This window comes from Sinocyclocheilus grahami, unplaced genomic scaffold (genome assembly GCF_001515645.1).
Source record: "Sinocyclocheilus grahami isolate Dianchi unplaced genomic scaffold, SAMN03320097.WGS_v1.1 scaffold331.1, whole genome shotgun sequence".
Lineage (NCBI taxonomy): Eukaryota > Metazoa > Chordata > Actinopteri > Cypriniformes > Cyprinidae > Sinocyclocheilus > Sinocyclocheilus grahami.
Genome location: NW_015505510.1, coordinates 492996 through 511603, shown reverse-complemented (window position 1 = coordinate 511603; position 18608 = coordinate 492996). Strand labels below are relative to the sequence as shown.

At 36.7% G+C, this 18608-nt stretch overlaps 1 protein-coding gene across 1 annotated transcript in view; it reads left to right on the top strand.

Annotated features, from left to right (window-relative positions):
* LOC107602602 (single-stranded DNA-binding protein 3-like) overlaps window positions 1-18608 on the top strand; it is an 83470-nt gene that overhangs the window by 24688 nt on the left and 40174 nt on the right. Inside the window, exon 4 of the mRNA XM_016295145.1 lies at window positions 1318-1402. Coding sequence (XP_016150631.1) covers window positions 1318-1402 — 85 coding nt within the window. The remainder of the gene's footprint in view (window positions 1-1317; window positions 1403-18608) is intronic.

Genomic DNA, 18608 nt, shown 5'->3' with positions numbered 1-18608 from the left:
TGTTTATTCAACATGTGCTAGCATGTTCCTCTCAAAGTCAACCTGTTCTGTGAGTTAGTGGAGAACAGCAGCTAGAGGCTAATTTAGTAACATTAAAGTTAGTTAAGCTGATGGAAGCTCACCTGCTGTTAGCACCGCTACGAGGCAATCACAAGACTCCAATACACCTCCGATGCAGACATGACCACAAACTTGAAAATAAAATACAAAAGATGTTCCTAACAGTAATGTTTCTTCACTCAGTTTTCATCAGTAGGTTGTTAGCTCGCTGTTTTATGTTAACGTTACGTCTGTCACTGAATTTAGGGACCGTCTCTAAAGTTACATACAACATTGGTTCACACTTTCTGACTTAAATAGCATTTGAAGAGAATTACCTTACTTGTGATAAAGAGGCAGAGTAAAGAAGATAACTTACTATGCTTCTCTTTGTTCAATTAAGTTCGGCTAAATGACATTATTAACTTACCAGTTGATGTTATCATCGATACTATGGCATTCACAAGAAGAGGATCCAAAATACACCTCCGATGTTGCAGACTGCATCCAGACTAGAAATCTGAAAATAACAAACAAAAGAAGTACTAGAAAATACTGTTTAAAATCTCCACTGAAACAGTGGTTTGCCTAACGCACTTTACCTCAGTATTTCATGTTAATTGGCTGTTAAGGTTAAATAACGACTCACCAGAGGAGCTAACTTGCATTAAAGGGCAGCAGAACATACAAACGTGTTTCTCGGTTTAACTAAGGTTTATTTAGTCTAATATAGCTGACCTTAACTTACTCAGCAGTCGATGTTATCAGCCTTTTGGTGGCATTCCGGCCGTCACTCAGAAAAAAAGGCTCCGGACATGAAAAATGACACTATGAATAATTTTAGTTTGCTGTTAACAAGTGAAAACACCTTAAAATATTGCACAGAAATAATATACTGACCTTTCTTCAAGTTAACTGTGCATTTCTCTTTTGTCCTTTTACAGCCACTTCCACAAAACAGTCAAAAAAGAACTCCCTTGCCATTGGTCAGTTTTTCGCGGGCATATACAGTAGTGACTGTATATTTTCCCATAATCCTTTGCGGTTTACAGTAAAATACTGTATACACATTTTACAGTATCTTACTGTACATATTACAGTATAATACTGTTCAAATTACAAAAATCAGTTACAGTGTAATCAAGCTCAGATGAAGTCGTAGCAAATTATTGACAGCTTTTTTTTGTGGTAGGATACTTATAGTATGTGTATTTCAAAAGGTTTGACTTCATATATGTTGTATTTAAAGGTCACATTCTCTCCTGTTTCCTTTTGTAGTGTATTCTGGGATTTGTACTGTGCCGCTCCAGACCGCCGGGAGACCTGCGAGCACTCCAGCGAGGCCAAGGCCTTCCACGACTATGTGAGTGACATACAGCCTTGACAGTCTTTTAGCTGAGCTTCAACTTCTCATCCAATGACGATGTGTGTTGGGGGCAGGGCTTACCCAGTTTATTGATGTGAGTGTTTAGTGAATGATACGAGGCAGATTTGCTTACCAAAGTGTCACAGGATACATTAAGTGAGCTGAATAGAGGTTTTTCCGTGTGTGTTGGATGTGTTTTGTGTGTACATGAGTGTTTTGTTCTAGATCATGTTTCTTCCTGGTTGTCCTTTTTAAAAATGCTCATGGTATGTAATTGTGTGCATTAGAAAAACAAGTATGGGATGTTTATTTCAGTTTATTTTTCCCGCAGCGGCTTGCATAAAGCATAAAGCATAAAGCATTATAAAGCATCTCGCGAACACAGATTTGCGCAGATTCTTTAATTTGCACAGACAGACATGTAATCTGATTAACATACTGAATGCTGTGCATTCACAGATGTAATATTTCAGTAACAGTGAAAGGCATAATGAAATGTCAGTTGTTGTTGCCGGGATGCCCGCAGGCTTGAGTCAGAGCGGGAAGGATAGACGGATGGCTCAAAACAGGTTGAGTGCAAGCGTCTGGTTATGCATATGTTTGTTAAAATGAAGGTCATATAAGGGTTGTTGACTTTTGTGTTGCAATGTGATTTTTAATTCAAGTATTGATTTTCTTAGGCTTAAAAAATGTCAAACCTAAGTTTAAGGAATTTATCTGGTTAAAATGCGCATTATAGCCTAGATAATATGAATAGTACACATGAATACAATTTAATGATGCAAATTATCAATTATTTTACACCGTATATGCTCAAAATGCATGAAAAATATTATTCATTTATTTTTTTAAATTGTATATTATCCATTCAGAAAACTGTTGGTTTCGAACAGTTCACCCAAAAATGAAAATTTGCCAAAAATAAAACATCACAATAATTCACAAGTAATCCAGATAACTACAGTCCATCTATTAACAGCTTGTGAAGTAAACAGCTGCATGTTTGTAACAAACAAATTCATCAACTGTTGTTTCCGTTTTATTAGTTCAGAGGGCCCAACCTCTAGTCCAGGGTTCCTCAAATCTTGCCCTGGAGGGCCAATGCGCTGCAGAGTTTAGCTCCAACCCTGATTAAACTCACATACCTGTGATTTTCTAATGATCTTGAAGACATTGATAAGCTTGCTCAGGTGTGTTTGATTAGGGTTAGAACTAAACTAAAGTGGATCTCGTGGGCCAGATTTGAGGATCCCTGCTCTAGTCTGTCTGCTGAACTTGACTGGTGGCATTTATGGAGACGACAGCCCAGAACGGGCCTGCTCAATGTCAGGAGTTAAGTCAGCATCTGGAAGGAAACAGAACCAGTTTCATTCCACTGACCAACATTTCACTGACTTGTATAAAAACCAAATATTTGACTAAAATGTTTCCAGAGGAAATTTATTTTAGTATTAGTATGCAGTATTTTACTAATAGCTAATCGCGTACACCTCATGCATGTCGTCGCTCATTGATCTTAAACGTATTACTTTTTTAAATGACTTGGTTAAACATGATTAAATATGCACAGCCTTTTCATTAGAAGTGCAAATATTCAATTTTCCCAAACCACCAAAAAATTTTCTGATCAGAATGTTTTTTTTTTTATTTCATTCCGCATTTCCAAAACTTTCCCTTAATCTGTTTAAAAGAGCAGTTCATCCAAAAATTTAAATCCTTATATCGTTCCATCCCCATATGCTGTTGTTTTCAATAGAACGGTGTTATTTATATACTATTATTTATTAATATTTTGAATGAGCTTTTATTTTTACATTTTCAGTTTTCATTTTAAAGTTTTAAGTTTTAGTCATTTTGTTATATGCTCTTGTCATTTTTGTTAGGGTTTTTAATATATATTTTTAAAATTTTGTTTAAATTTATTTTTCAGTTTTTAGTAATTTTAGTAAAACTTCAGTTAGTTGCCAAGCCAACATTGCTTTACTCCGTACTTCTACACCGGATGCGAGCGGCGCGGCACAACAAAATTCTATAGAATCCATTATAATCAGCGATGCTGTCTACACTGGATGCGGTGCGACACGACAAATCCAAGAACAGTAATCTGCTGCCGCGTTCTATTAATGACGTACTGACACAAATTTCAAATGATTTTTAACGGTCGCTTTGTCACGTCCAGTGTAGATAGACTTTAGCTGTTGTGGCGCGGCGCGACAACTGTCGCGTCCGGTGTAGAGACGGTGTAATTGTCAAAAAAACAAAACACTGTAATATAATATTGTATAATGTATATATTTGTCACATTTATTTTCACATAGCTAAATATTATGACATAGCTAAAAATAAATATCTAAATATTATTACATCAAACCTGCTTCATAGGCTTCATATTCGTTCTGAGAGCTTTATGTACAAGTTATTGATTTCAGAAAACTTGGAATATAGCGTATGAGTCGAGGACTATTTTTGGAGTTTGATGTTGCTATAAACTATAGATTTTCAAGTATTCCACTGAAAAAAGTATTTTGTCGGAAACATAGCTAAAAATAAATATCTAAATATTATTACATCAAACCTGCTCCATAGGCTTCATATTCGTTCTGAGAGCTTTATGTACAAGTTATTGATTTCAGAAAACTTGGAATATAGCGTATGAGTCGAGGACTACTTTTGGAGTTTGATGTTGCTATAAACTATAGATTTTCAAGTATTCCACTGAAAAAAGTATTTTGTCGGAATGTGTGTGTGTGTGTGTGTGTCTGTGAATGTGCCCGTGTGTGTTGTGGAGCTGCAGTATCATGTGTGCCGGTCTTGGCAATGTCTTTGCTGCTACTAGGGTGTCCTTGAGTTCAGTGATTTATCATGTTTTTATTCTGATTCCTTGGCTCCCTTGTTGGGTCACAGCTCTGTAGAGGCCTGTGCTCTCTGTGTGTGTGTGTGTGTGTGTGTGTGTGTGTGTGTGTTTGTCTTCAGGCCTGCATTGCCCACACCTTCCTGGCTGCTTCTGCGCTGAAATCAAGACAGTCAGGAATCCTCTCAGTGTAAAATAATGGAATATAACGGTCTAATCCTCTAATCCCAGGAATGGTTGAGGGCTAATCCAGGGATTTTGTGGGATTGGTGTCTTGGCAATAGGGATGGAATTTTGGGACGCAACACCTCTAAATGCCAGAGTCATCTGTGTGCTCTTCACTTTCTGCCGGGCTTGAGTCATAAAGCTTCATAATGAGCATTGATTAAAAACGCCGCAGACAACTCACGACAAGCTTACACCTCAGATCTGGTTGACGATCCAAGTGCACGGCATGTTAGTCCTGCTTGTTAAATCAGGATGCAAAAATTTTATTTGACATAATATAATGTAGTATTATTATTAAATATAGCAAAAGTAATTTTTCCTGATTTTTTTTTTTAAAGGGACTAGAATAAAATGGTAAAAATAATAATAAAAATATTTAAATACATTTTTGATTTACTTGATTTTAAGACAACATTTTTAAAATCATGTAAGATTAAGACTCTTGTTATATATTTTAGAAAGAGACTTAGAAAGCGACTGCCATATGAAATCACATGACCGTCTTGAAATTCAGTTGTGTCATTAAACAAACTTCAGACAAATTTACATCAAAAGTATTTTTTTAGAGAATGCCAACCACAAATGCTATAACGAAGACTTGGCAAAACAAGTTTTTAGTGTGTATGTTTTTATTTGTGATGCTGAAATGTTCTATTACTGCTTCATCTGCACAGTTTCTTTCTATATTTCTTCTTATTTCTTTTTCCATTTTATAATACTTGGTTTACGACCTGTTGCTAATCCTTGTTATCTTTCATATTTAAAATTTTCTCTTTAATATTGGCAGCAACCTGGACATTTTTTTTTCTCAGATTAAAGCTTCCTAAAGGGATAGGTCACCTTCACTTGGTCCCCATTGACTTGCATAGTGTTTTTTTCCCATACTATGGAAATCTGTGGGGACCAGCAACTGAAGGTGAACTATCCCTGTAACGTTTTAATAGACGTTGCTTCATACACATTGAGGTTCGAGTCCTGCTTGCAACATATCCCGATCACAATCGTACTCTTTCTCCCCAGTGTAGATTTTTTTTTTAATGTCATAGTGGTAGAGTATTAGGATTCCAATTAATCATTTTTAGGGTTGGCGGCTGCTATGATTTCATCAGGAAGATTACTGTAGTAAAATATGGAAATTGCATACTGTATGTAGATATTGTGTATGTGCGTCTGCCTTTCTCCTTCCCCTCCCCCTCCCCCTCCCCCTCATTCCCTCTCGTTCTCTCTGGGGAAGATTGATTGGGTAATCTTGCCGTTTCCCCCATGATGCCGTTCGCTTGCTAGCTTGGGGGAAGGAGAGGCAGTGCGGGCAGTATGACGACACACAGGAATAATGATAATGAAGGAACGCGCACACACATGCACGGTTTCACCGGAGGAGAAGCGAGGCTATTTGTTAAGAGAATCCCTAGTTAAAGAGAAGACCATACGCATGTTCCTCTAAATTATTTTCTCTCACATATACTCTTTTATTTTTATATGGATATCGCAGGCAAAACAGAAGAGAGCTTTCTTCGTTATAGGAGAATTTTGTCAGCAAACATGAAACACAGACACAGGTTTTTTTATTGTTTGCTTGAACATGTCGCGCTGCCGTGAGTAAAAAGTTAAAGCCACTGGCTGTTTATGATTGCTATCCAGTGAGGCGCATAGGGTTGCACTGAGCATGCTCAGTAGTTAATATTTGATCCAGACTCACTGGAGGAGGACTGGAGTGGAGTATCAAGAAGGTAAGAGAGGGTAACAAGGAGTATTTGTAAAGGTACGTGAAGAGATTTTTCCTGTTCATAATCCATGTCCTAACCATTCACAATCCAAAATATGTTCACCCCTTCAGTTTTTCTAAATCAGAACACGTTTGATGTTTATTATAGAGCTTTAAGGAGCTGGATGTTGGTCCAATCAGCATCGACTGTGGACGGAGCTAGGTGGTTTAAATGACCTTCTTTTTTGCCACAGTTGCAGCAGGGACAAAAACACAAATTAACATGGAAGAGATGTTACGCTTGATGCTTCGTGTCAGGAATTTTTGATTCTTTTTGCATATGGTATACAGGCCCAACAGGTCAGCAGTTATTGGACGAGACAGCACATCCGCAGATTTCTTCACCGCACACACTTATGACCAGCACTGCGTCGGCTTATTACTGCTGTGTGTCATGTCCAAACAATGACGAGAATGACCCTCACACAGTTTACAAGTTCTGCCTCACAGTGTTGATCCTTGTTCGCATCCTGATGGTTGAGCCTTAAAGGTGAACTGTCCAATTTTTTTGATGGTGAAATACATTTACATTTAGTCATTTAGCAGACGCTTTTATCCAGTGCGATTTACAAATGTGGGCAACAGAAGCAATCAAACCAACATAAGAGCAATAATATGCAAGTGCTGTGACAATCCTGATTAGCCTAATGCAATAAACGTAGCAAGTATTGTTTTTATATATATAATAAATAAAGTATATAGAATAGAAAAAGAATAGAGAATGCTAGTGTTAGAGGGTTATTTTTTGTTTTTTAATAATAAAAAGAAAACAAGTTGATAGAATAGAAAAAAATAGAGAACACTAGTGTTAGAGGGTCCACTTTTTGTTTAAATTTTTTTATTAAAAAAAGAAAACAAATAAATAGCAAAGAAATAGAATACAGAGTGCTAGTGTTAGAGGATCAAGCTTTATACGTCCACTTATCTCTTTTTTGTTTTTTTTAATAGCAGACAACTTGGATGATTTGGTTCTTGCTAGTTGGTTCAGGGTGAATGTAAGTTTGAGCTTTTATTTATTTTATTCTGTTTTATTTATTTATTCTGTTTTTTTTATTTGAGGATGCTTTCACACCTGTAGATCGATTGCTTTGTTCCGAAACGGGGATTAAAATTATTATAATGTTGCTTTTTATTCTTGGTGCGGTTCGCTTTCACACGGCAAAGTTTCTAAACGGACCAAATTTGTTAATACAAGTCACGCGCGAGTAAACTGTTGTCTCATTGGTCAAAGTTCCACGGTTTATTTTCCGGGATTCCGGTTAGCTGACACACATGTCATCTGTCAGGATGGAACGACAACAGTTTTTTTTTTTTGTAACTGTCCTTATATTAATTTATCATTTTGAGCAGGAGTCCAGGATTCGTCGGGAAAACATTTTTAAAATGCACCTACTAGGAAGAAGAGCAATAAGCAAAGATTTGAATGGCAAAGACGTGCTCACCCACAGACATTCACAGGTTTTGAAGTATTAGCAAAACAACAAAGCTAATGCTTTTCACGGAACTTACGTAATTACCCATTATACACTGTGATATAGCCTGGTTCGTTGGTCCGTTAGATTGGATTGCTTTCTCACTACAACCGAACCGCTCCAGAGTTCGTTTTCAATCGAGCCGAGACCACCTCGTTCAGGCGATCTCGGACCGATTGTTTTGGCACGGATCCGGGCACGATTGCCGTGTTCACATATGCCCAAACGAACCGAGCTAAGGGGGGAAAGCTATAGAGCAAAATTGTCACAGCTGACAAAGGTTCAAACCTACAACCTTTCACTTACCAGCCCAGATCTGCCACGCCAGACTTCTTTTTCCGGTCTCTTTCTCCTGGTCTTCCTCAATCACTCTGAACCCCATTGCTCCTCTACGCTCCTTCCCGTTAGGCTCTCTCGTTCTTCACACAAATGTGGTCTCTCTCCGGTAGGGTTGGCAGGCAGTGCTGGCAGGATGCTCTTGGCGCGGCGTGCGTCTGGTGCTGTTGTAGTGCGTTGGCTGGTAGCAGCTTGTGAGGGGTGGCGCCAGTACACCAGACTCAAGTACCAGCTGGGCATCCAAACCCATCCCTGAACCAAAAGAGGCTTCCTTGGATCGCTTTTCTTTTCTTTGTGTGTTTGTGTTGGTACGAGTGCCTGTACATGTACACACTCAGACATGTTTGCATATGCTGTGTGTTTATGTGTGTTTGGACTCATGGCCTACGTCAGGCTGTTTTCTCAAGAGGGGCGCAATACTCTACATCTGTGTACAACGCAATCTATGCTTATTCAGACGGCAAGCGCGTGTTTTACGTACCTCCTTTCATCTGAGAACCGCTGCTCCGCCTCGACTAATGGCAACTAACGAGAGTATCAACACAACAGATTACTCGCTTTCCAGTTACGCTGACACTTTATAGCTGTTGACACAAGTTGTGTTCGTTAGCTCTCAACGAGGCACTAATTAATGGGACACACAGTGAGAGGAAATGTTCATGATTGAGAGTCAGAAGCTCAGCTGGTATGGCTGTTGTTTCTGTTTTTTTTTTTCTTTAATCCAACCACATGATTGCAGTCAAACCACCAGGGTTCAAATTAATGGTCACCCGCTATGTGTCAATTTCTAATGCTGTTAGCAGAATGACCAGTGGGCAGTATAATGCTGATATTTTAATAATTACATTTTTGGTGACATCAAAGATATTAATATTAATATTTCTTTAATAATAATAATAATACATTAATTAATGTTCTTATTTAATTTAGCCATTATTGATATTTAATAATAATAATACTATTTTAAATAAGTGCTTATTTAATTTAAGCAATTTTTATATTTATATAATAATAATAATAATAATAAATTAATGTCCTTATTTAATTTAAGCATGGTTGATATCTAATAATAATATTATTTAAAAAGTGCTTATTTAATTTAAGCAATGTTGATATAATAATAATAATAATAATAATAATAATAATAATTTTAAATAGTAAAATGTAATAATGAAATTTTGTTGTTATATATTATTGTTATTATTATACAAATATCTAAGTTACTTAAACACTTAAAAAAAATAATTTTATGATATTATAAAATTATTAACAATAACAACAGCAACAATAATAATAATATTAAAAAAATAAGTGCTTATTTAATTTAAGCAATATTGATATCTAATAATAATAAAAAAAATTTAAGTGGTTTAGTTTAATTTTAAATAGTAAAATGTAATGTTCTTATTTAATTTAAGCAGTTTTTTGTTATATATTATTGTTATTATTATTTAAATGTCCTAGTTAAGCACTTTATTAAATTATTATTTTTTATTATAGTAATTATATAATTATAGTAATTAATAATTATATAATTATAGTAGTCATATTATTAATAATAGTAATAATAAATTTTTACAAATAGTAAAAAAAAATAAAATAAATGTAAGCAATTTTGATATTTATATACAATAGCAACCACAACGACAACAACAATTATTACTATTATTTTTTTAATAATAAGGTTAATGTTTTTATTTAATTTAACCAATTTTTGTTATTATTATTATTATATAAATATCTAAATTACTTATGTGCTTATTTTGTATTATTTAAAAAAAATAAATGATTAAGTGCTTTCTTAATGTAAGAATTTTCGATTTAAGTGTGAATAGGATCCAAATGTCTTTCCATCTTTGCAGTGAGGTCTGGAAGCTGAAATCTTGTACATTGTAAAAGGTGGCAGTTTTGCTGCAAAATGATGATGATGATGATCCATAGAGATCGGCTGTAGAAAGCAGATTTTTTGCAGAGTTCTGTAGGGTCTCATATATTATCATCATATATAGAGTCTTGCATATATTGCAGCCAGCGACGGTAATACTGTCAGATTACTGTTGTCATTCCAGCAGCATCTCATAGCTCCCTGATGATTACACCTGCACCTTTACGTGTGTGTGTGTGTGTGTGTGTGTGTGAAAGAGAGCGTATGTACATGGTCCCTTTGGTCTCATTCTGAAACAACATTTGAACTTTGCCGTGTTGACTTTAGTTTAAAGAGAACTTCAGAAAATAGAGCTTTATCAGTACCTGTCCAGACCACTTTAGCAGGCAGACAATGAATTAACGTTATTTTAATAAGCCTGCAGAACTGCCTCCGCTCTTCATGACTTAAAATTCTCATTTATCAATAAAAAATCCAGACTCTAAAGGCACCATTACACCTTAAAATATTTCAAAACACTCCAAGCTCAATTTGAAATAATACTCTCACGCCACTTGTCGATATAGGGTTGGAATAGGGCTGAAGCGTGCCGGTGGTTTTTCACAGCTGCGGTTCAGTTAGACCTCAGACAGAGGCCCGCAGTAAGTCTCGCTACACACCTCATTTACATTCTATACCACACTGAAACCACAACACACCGCTTGCTCTTTCCTTGACCTGCTGTCCTTCTTGCAGCATGAGAAAAGAGAAGAGAGTGAGAGAAATGGAAAAAGAAATAGAAAGGAGAAGGAAAAAAAAAAAGAGAAAGGGAAGGAAAGAAATGAAGGAAAAAACATTGAATTCCGCAAAAGGACATTTTGCCAATCACCTGGTTTCTATTTCGGTAGTTGCGCTAGGTAGTCCTGGACAGTGTACAATCTTATTGGTCCAAAATCCCACCCCATATAACAGATTTTCCATGTTTTTTTGTTTCACAAAGGCTTCATTTATTTGATTGAAAATACAGTAAAAAGCTAAATTGTGAAATATTATTACAATATAAAATAACTGTTTTCTATTCAGTTATGTCATTTATTTCTGTGATACAAAAGCTGAATTTTCAGCATCATTACTAGTCTTCAGTGTCACATGATCCTTCAGAAATCATTCTAATATGCTGATTTGGTGCTCAAGAAATGTTTCTTATTATTTTTATTTAATTTTAATTGTATTATTATTGATTTTTTTTATCCTAGAATAATATTCACTTATATTTTACTAACTTATTTTATTATAATAATTGTTTCCTTGGAGAATATTTACACAGTTTATCACATGGCAAATCTGCTTACACTTTTATGCAGATTGTGCTTCCGCTGAGTCCAGTCCATTGGAGCTCTCTGCCAATTTGAAATCGATAAAGTGAATCCGGCGTAATGTAGAGCAGTACGCCGCGGACAATTAGATGCATGTGATGCTGCGTGCTGCACGCTCCAGGAGGCTCAGTTGTGGGATGGTTGCATACACACTCACGGTGTTGACCCACTAATTAGTTAAATCACATGTCTAAATTCTTATGGATTTTTCATTAGCATAAATAAAGTGTTTGACTGTAATTTCATTGGTTTAGTTGTTAATAAAGGTGCTGGAAAGTTCCAGTGATCAGATGAGTGACTTGACAGGATCAGTCAGGAATCGCTCAGTTTTCTGTCTTTTTTGCCCTTATCTTTTTTACTTTTCTTGCTTTTATCATTGTCTTTTTTACTTTTTTATTCATTTCAATTTGACATGTGTCGCTCATCTGTTTCTTTTCGTTTGTTTTTTCTTTTTTTCTTTTGTGTTTTCCTTTACTCTGTTTTTCTATAAATTTTCTTTCTTTCTTAATTGTTCTCCTTTATTCATTTCAGTTTGACGTGTGGTGCTCATGTGTTTCTTTTTCATTTGTTTTTCCTTTTCTTCTTTTTTTGTGTTTTCCTTTACTCTTACTTTTTTCCATTTTTCATTCTCTTTTCCTTCTATTCTTTCTTGCTTTCAGTCAGGTTAAGGTGTGGTGGTCACATTTCTTTTTTTACTTTCTTTTTTCCATTACCTTTTCTTTTAATTTTTTCATTTCCTTCTCCTTTATACCCCCCCCCCCCCCTTTCCCCCATTTTTGCTTTCTTTTAAATAACTCTTTTTTTTTTTTTTTTCCTGCTTTTTTCTGTTTCCTGCTTTTTTCCACTTTAGATTGAGCTATGATGCTCATGTGGGTGTTACAAGTTTGAGTGCAGCTTGCAACATTTCCAGAATCTTTTCTCTCTCCTTCACTATCTGTGAATCTGTTTAAAGTCACCAAAAAAAACATAAAAAGCTTTTAAATCTGTTCAGGATCTAGTTCCTCATGACTTCATCAGCATTGAGACTTAGCTGGGAATAATGCAGTAATGACTAGAGGATTTTAATGTTTGTAAAAGCTGCAAGATTAACATTTTATTCAGCAAATAGATTTATTTCTTTTTTTTTTATCCAAGTCATTACCGTTATGGAGGAATGCATTTCTGCTCTGCTCACTGATGTCTGTGAGCTTCTCCCCCATGAATTAATGAGGGTCTTCTTCATGGAGACGGAGAGGAAGGAATCTGCTCTTTTAGATGCGTTCTCAGCCATTCTTCAACCTCTGGAGTTTTTTTTTTAATGTGGCCTTTTCTTGTGTTGGCATAAACAGATCTAGCGCACACAGACAGACTCAAATTGGCCGTGTCCGCATGTACAGCATGCACACATTTGGCATGGTGTCCATGGTAATGTTAATGTGCAAAATACTACTGTTCTTAGTGCTCTAGACCGTCCTTGGCTCTTTGTCGTCCTCTGTCATCCGATGACATTGTCGTCTGGAATTCGTTTCCTCACACACAGGTCACATGAAGACACGGTTATAGTGGTAATATTTTTATTCCATTTTCTATTTTTGTTACCATTGTAATTCAATGGATGGTCATGATGGTCAACTAACTAACTAATTCAAAAACACCAATTGAAGCACTATAAGAATCCCCTTTTTTCACGACTGTTGGGATTGTAATGCTGATCAGTGGAGTTAAAAAGCGACCTAAAGAGGGCTGAGTTTACGGACAAATCTAACCATTTGTCTTCATCGTATCGTTAATTACTCAAGGTTGCAGGTGTGTGTCAGAGAGGTCACAGGATCACCGCAGGGCCAGTGTGAATGTCATGACTAACATGATGAACAGGCACTTAACCTGACACACACATGCTTAAACACTGCTCTTATTCAAAGCTAGTTTCATTCATAAAGTTACAAATTGGCCTCCTGAACTTCAAACCAATGAAGCGTTTTTTCAAAATACATTTTTTCCAATAATATTTAAATATTTTGAGGTCTCTGTTTCAGTGTGTTTTGGTAAGCTAGGGTATACATTTTTTTTTTTCAGCATTTGTCATATTACCGTATATTACATTATACATTATATGCTATACTTGTTGAACTATGTTTGCAAACAGTAATTGTTTAACAATGTTACTGTTGTAGTTTATTAAATCTAAAGTGTTCTAAGACACTGTTGGTATAAATCGTTTCGCATATTCATCATATTGTCGTAAGAATTAGTTTTTGCAAACAGAGATTGTTTAATCAACATTTTTTTGCCAGTCATGGTTGTAGAAGGTTTCCCAGACAGCTTCTCTATTTGTGGCTAATATTTTTCAATCACCATTTTTTTCCATGATGGTCAGCTTATTGACTATTCCAACAACCAACCAGTCATTTAGTGAGGTCAGCTAATAAAGAACAAATTTTTTTTTTTTTGCTGACTTCATTTTCTGAAATATTTCTTTCTTTCTCTCTTTCTTTCTTTCCCTGACCCCCTTCTCTTCCTGAATATATATATTTTTTCTTTCTGAATGTCTTCCTCTGATTGTTAGTTTCTTTTTGAATTTCTTTATTTTTTTCAGTTTCTTACTAAATTTAATTTAGACTTGTTTTTCTTTCCTTCTGAACTTCTAAAAAATGTAATTCATCCGTTCTCATTCACTAAACAGCCATACACATGCGGACAGATGTCTTCGAGAATTGCGTTGTAAGTCTAGTTTAAAATAGACCACAAATGTTTCTCAAGAACTCTGTGTTCTCTCAATTTGACAAACTTTAACTAACTCTTAATAGTTGTTTGGACAGTAGAAAGGAGACCCACATGAAATACAGACATGCTGGCGGTACTAGTTATACAAATTGTTTGATGCTTCATTCTTGTCCTCTCTAAATCAGAGAGTGTAGATTAATACAAATCCATCACTGACCAGTCGTGACACACACACACACACACGTGTTACAGTCGTATGTTTGGTCTTCCCCACCAGCGAGTGTGATTTAGTGAGGGCTGATCATACACACTCACACACACTCTTCCACCCACTAGCTGTGTGATGTGGTGTGTTCTTCTCTCTTTATCTGGCAGCAGTGTGAAGCAGTCACTTCCTGGCATCTTCCGTTCGGTCCTGCTGTCATCAACACCATCAGACTGACAGCGAGAGAGCGTGTGTGCAAACAGCGTTATCCCGCCTCGTTCCTGTTACGATAGGAGCCCACACACTCGCATTGTTTTTTTCACTGCTTCCTGTGCTCCCTATCCAGCTTTTTCTCTCTCTCTCTCTCTCTCTCTCTCTCTCACACACACACACACAATCTCTTGCGCCTCCTTTTTTATCTTTTCCTCATTTATATTTATGTTGGAGTGTCTGGAACACGTGCGGTTTGTTTATAACGGAAATCTCACTCCCCCTTTCCCCCATCGACTTATGCTGTGTGTTTTTTCCCTATCTTTTCCATGCGCACACACACTCACACTCACACACACATACACACGGATCTGAGGACGAGGGGGTGAAAACCAAGCGGATTATAAAGCCAGTTTTATCTGGCTAAGGCACAGAGGGAATTTTCTCTCCCTTTTGCTGCGCCCCCCCTCCATCGCTCTCTCCCTCTTTCTCCTCTGATGGTGACAGAGAAGGTGACTGAGGAGCAGAGGCTCTGATTGGTTCAATTACGGCACAGATGAGCGGGCCAGACGCAGGCAAAAGTCATCTGTTATCTTGCACAAGACCTCCCAGGCCGTGCATTATCAGCTCTTAATGCGCTCACTTTATATTCACGCTGGAGTTATTGTTTCGGACTCACAGAAGGGAAATGGAGTGACTTCGCTGAGCTGCTTTACCTCAGCACTGAACACCTGAGGCGCGCAAATGACTGTTTGAGGGATCACGGTTTATGTAATGGAAGTCTAAATGATAGTCTGAAGTCAGCGGACAAAGACATCTGTTATTTTTCCTCAGGCCAGACCGCCGCCTCCTCCTCCTCCTCCTGTGTTCTCGTTTCGTGTGTTTCAGAGTTTAAAGTGACATCTCTCATGTCCTGTTATGACATATCGCCCCCTTAAGCCAGAGCAGGAAACCCCCTTTTGTTCTCGCAACTGACTTCTATTAGCTACTGGAAATTGAACTTCTGGAGTGAGAGTGCACAAGTTTGCAGGGTGCAAGCCAATCAAGCTATGCCATTTTTGACAGCTTGACAGCATTTGATATGTGATCTGGCTGGATTGGAGCACTAATGATACTTTACGATGACACTCTTCAGTCACTAGCGTGTTTTGCTGTCTCATTTCCTTTCCTTCATTTGTGGCAGAGTTGGATTTTCTTACTAATGGTTGATGCTAATTGACCAGCCGATTGGCTAAATAGCTGTGCTAGTCTGTTGTATCACTCTACAGTCTTTTTATTCCTGCATAATAAAAGCTCAAAATTAATATTTAATATCCATTTATTTATTTATTTGATAAGTTGGTGTGGTATATAGGCGGGATAATGTTCAGTCAGCAGATCATTATCTTAAAATAAACCGTAAAATGGTAATAATGATCATCCTGTTAAGTCCTGTTGAGCTTATTGCATTTAGAAATTTATCAAAGCAAACTATATATATATATATCACATTATTACCATTTATTTTACTCAGTATTTACTCTAGTTTACTAAAATATTAGCAGAAAATGTGCATTATGCATTGATAAAGTCAGTCTTAATTGGCCAAGTCGGTAAGCCCAAGTTAGACAAATATTGGCCATACCTATATAATTCTTTTCTCAACTATAGTTAGTTCTAAACTTATACTTTATACTTAGTTCTCTCTCTTACACAGTTTCTTCTTTCCTTCTTACTCTCTGTTTTTAACACACTCTTTCTTTCTTTCTTTCTTTTCTCACTCTTTTATCTCTCTCTTTCCCCACTCTGCCTTCTTGATCTGGGATGCCTGGGGGACGGAGTGCAGACAGGACCCGTCTCCATGGCAACAGCTTCGGCAAGCTACTGACACCCATCCCCTATTGGTAAAGGGGGGGGGGTGTTCGATAGGGGGGAGGGAGGAAGAGAGGGAAGGGTAGGGGCAAGCAACACACTATTCCTTCTCTTGGGGCTTGGCGGCCTGTGCGTTCACTCACAGAATTAGCATAGAGCAGGAAGGGAGAGGGGGAGAGCTTGAAAATTTCTTAGGGTGTGTGTATAAGAGAGTGTGTTGGGGGTATGACTCTCTCCGGGGTCTTAAAGTCTCTGGTTCTTGGTCAGTCTGATGTCTGGAGGTTTGCACTGTCATTGTTTGTATTACATTGTGTTATTGTGTTGTATTATTTTTAAGTCGTCATGACCTTTTTAAAAATATAACATGGCAACTATTGTTTCTGGCAGATGTTATTGTTAGAGTTATTATAACTAAAATTTGGGAGCAATAGACTGTTAATTTTTCTTATTAACAAATATATGACACTGTTCAAAAGTTGGTTGGTAAGATTTTTTAATGTTTAAAGGAAGTCTCTTATGGTCACCAGGGATGCATTTATTTGATCAAAATATGCAGTAAAAACAGTCATTTTGTGAAAATATTATTACAGTTTAAATGCAATCCTTCTGAAATCATTTAAATATGCTGAATGGTGCTCAAGAAACATGTCTTATTATGATCAAGGTTCAAAACAGTTTTTTTGTGATTATTTAATGAATAATCTGAATTTTTTTTCTAACAGTGTAAGTCTTTTAACTGTCAATTTTTATCATTTAAAAAAAAAATCTAATCATACTTACTCAAACTGATGGTTGAATGATATAATATAATATAAGATATAATATAATATGAAAACTTTTCTGCTTTATTTGTTCTGTTTTGTTGTTTTCATTGTTGTTTTTATTTTTATTATGTAAAATATTCATAACGCATGTCAAAAAGTAGAAAACAAACTCTGACTTTTTTTGATGAGATCTTAAAATCTTAAATGTATAAATATTAAGCTGTCAAGAACCACTGAATAGTCACCACAGAAATTTAATATAATTAATAAAATCTCCAAAAAATTCATAAAGCTTCTTGTACTGAGATTCCATACACATTTATCATGGTTCCCAAGTGAAATAAATGTAATATTGGTGTTGTGGCAGTAACCATGGCTATGGTAAAATTTAGTAAAGGCAAAATTTCCTGGTATACTTTGAGGCTTACTGGTTTTCCATGATGATGGAACGCTGTCTCACACGCACCAGCACAGCGGAGGAGAGCGAGAGAGAGAGGGATGAAATTCCATGACATTGAGAGAGTGATAAAGCTGTATGTGCTGTGGTGTGTGGCATGGCCTGCAGGGATATTTTGAGGTGTGTTGTTATTTATTCATGGAGACACTGGTGCTGGTTGCCCCAATGACATGCAAGTGCCTGTTCGCAAGCTGCCAGCTGCGAGAGGAAGCCCTGACAACTTTATTCGACTCCACGCTCTTTATCTGCAGCATCTGATCAGGGCCAAAGCAGATTTAAACACCACATGGTTGTTCTCAAATTATTTTTGTGAAGAAATTATGGGATTGCTCACCCAAAAATGTCTTTACTTACTCACCCTCATGTCATTCTCATTGACTTTCTTCTATAGAACACAAAAGAATATATGTATTTTTTGTCCATACAGTGAAAGTCAATGGGGTCAAAAAATATATATATGTATGTGTGTGTGTATATGCATACATACATACATACATACATACATACACACACACACACAGTGGTGTGAAAAAGTGTTGGCCCCCTTCCTGATTTCTTATTTTTTTGCATGTTTGTCACTTTAATGTTTCAGATCATCAAACAAATTTAAATATTAGTCAAAGATAACACAAGTAAACACAACATGCAGTTTTTAAATGAAGGTTTTTATTATTAAGCGAAAACAAAATCCAAAACTACATGGCCCTGTGTGAAGAAGTGTTTGCCCCCCTGTTAAAACTGTGGTTTATCACATCTGAGTTCAATTTGTCTAGCCACACCGAGGCCTGATTACTGCCACACCTGTTCGCAATCAAGAAATCTCTTAAATAGGACCTGCCTGACAAAGTGAAGTAGACCAAAATCTAGACATCATGCTGAGATCCAAAGAAATTCAGAAACAAATGAGAAAGAAAGTAAATGATATCTATCAGTCTGGAAAAGGTTATAAAGCCATTTCTAAAGCTTTGGGACTCCAGCGAACCACAGTGAGAGCCATTATTCACAAATGGCAAAAACATGGAACAGTGGAGAACATTCCCCGGAGTGGCCGGCCAACCAAAATGACCCCAAGAGCACAGCGACGACTCATCCAAGAGACCCCACAACAACATCCAAAGAAC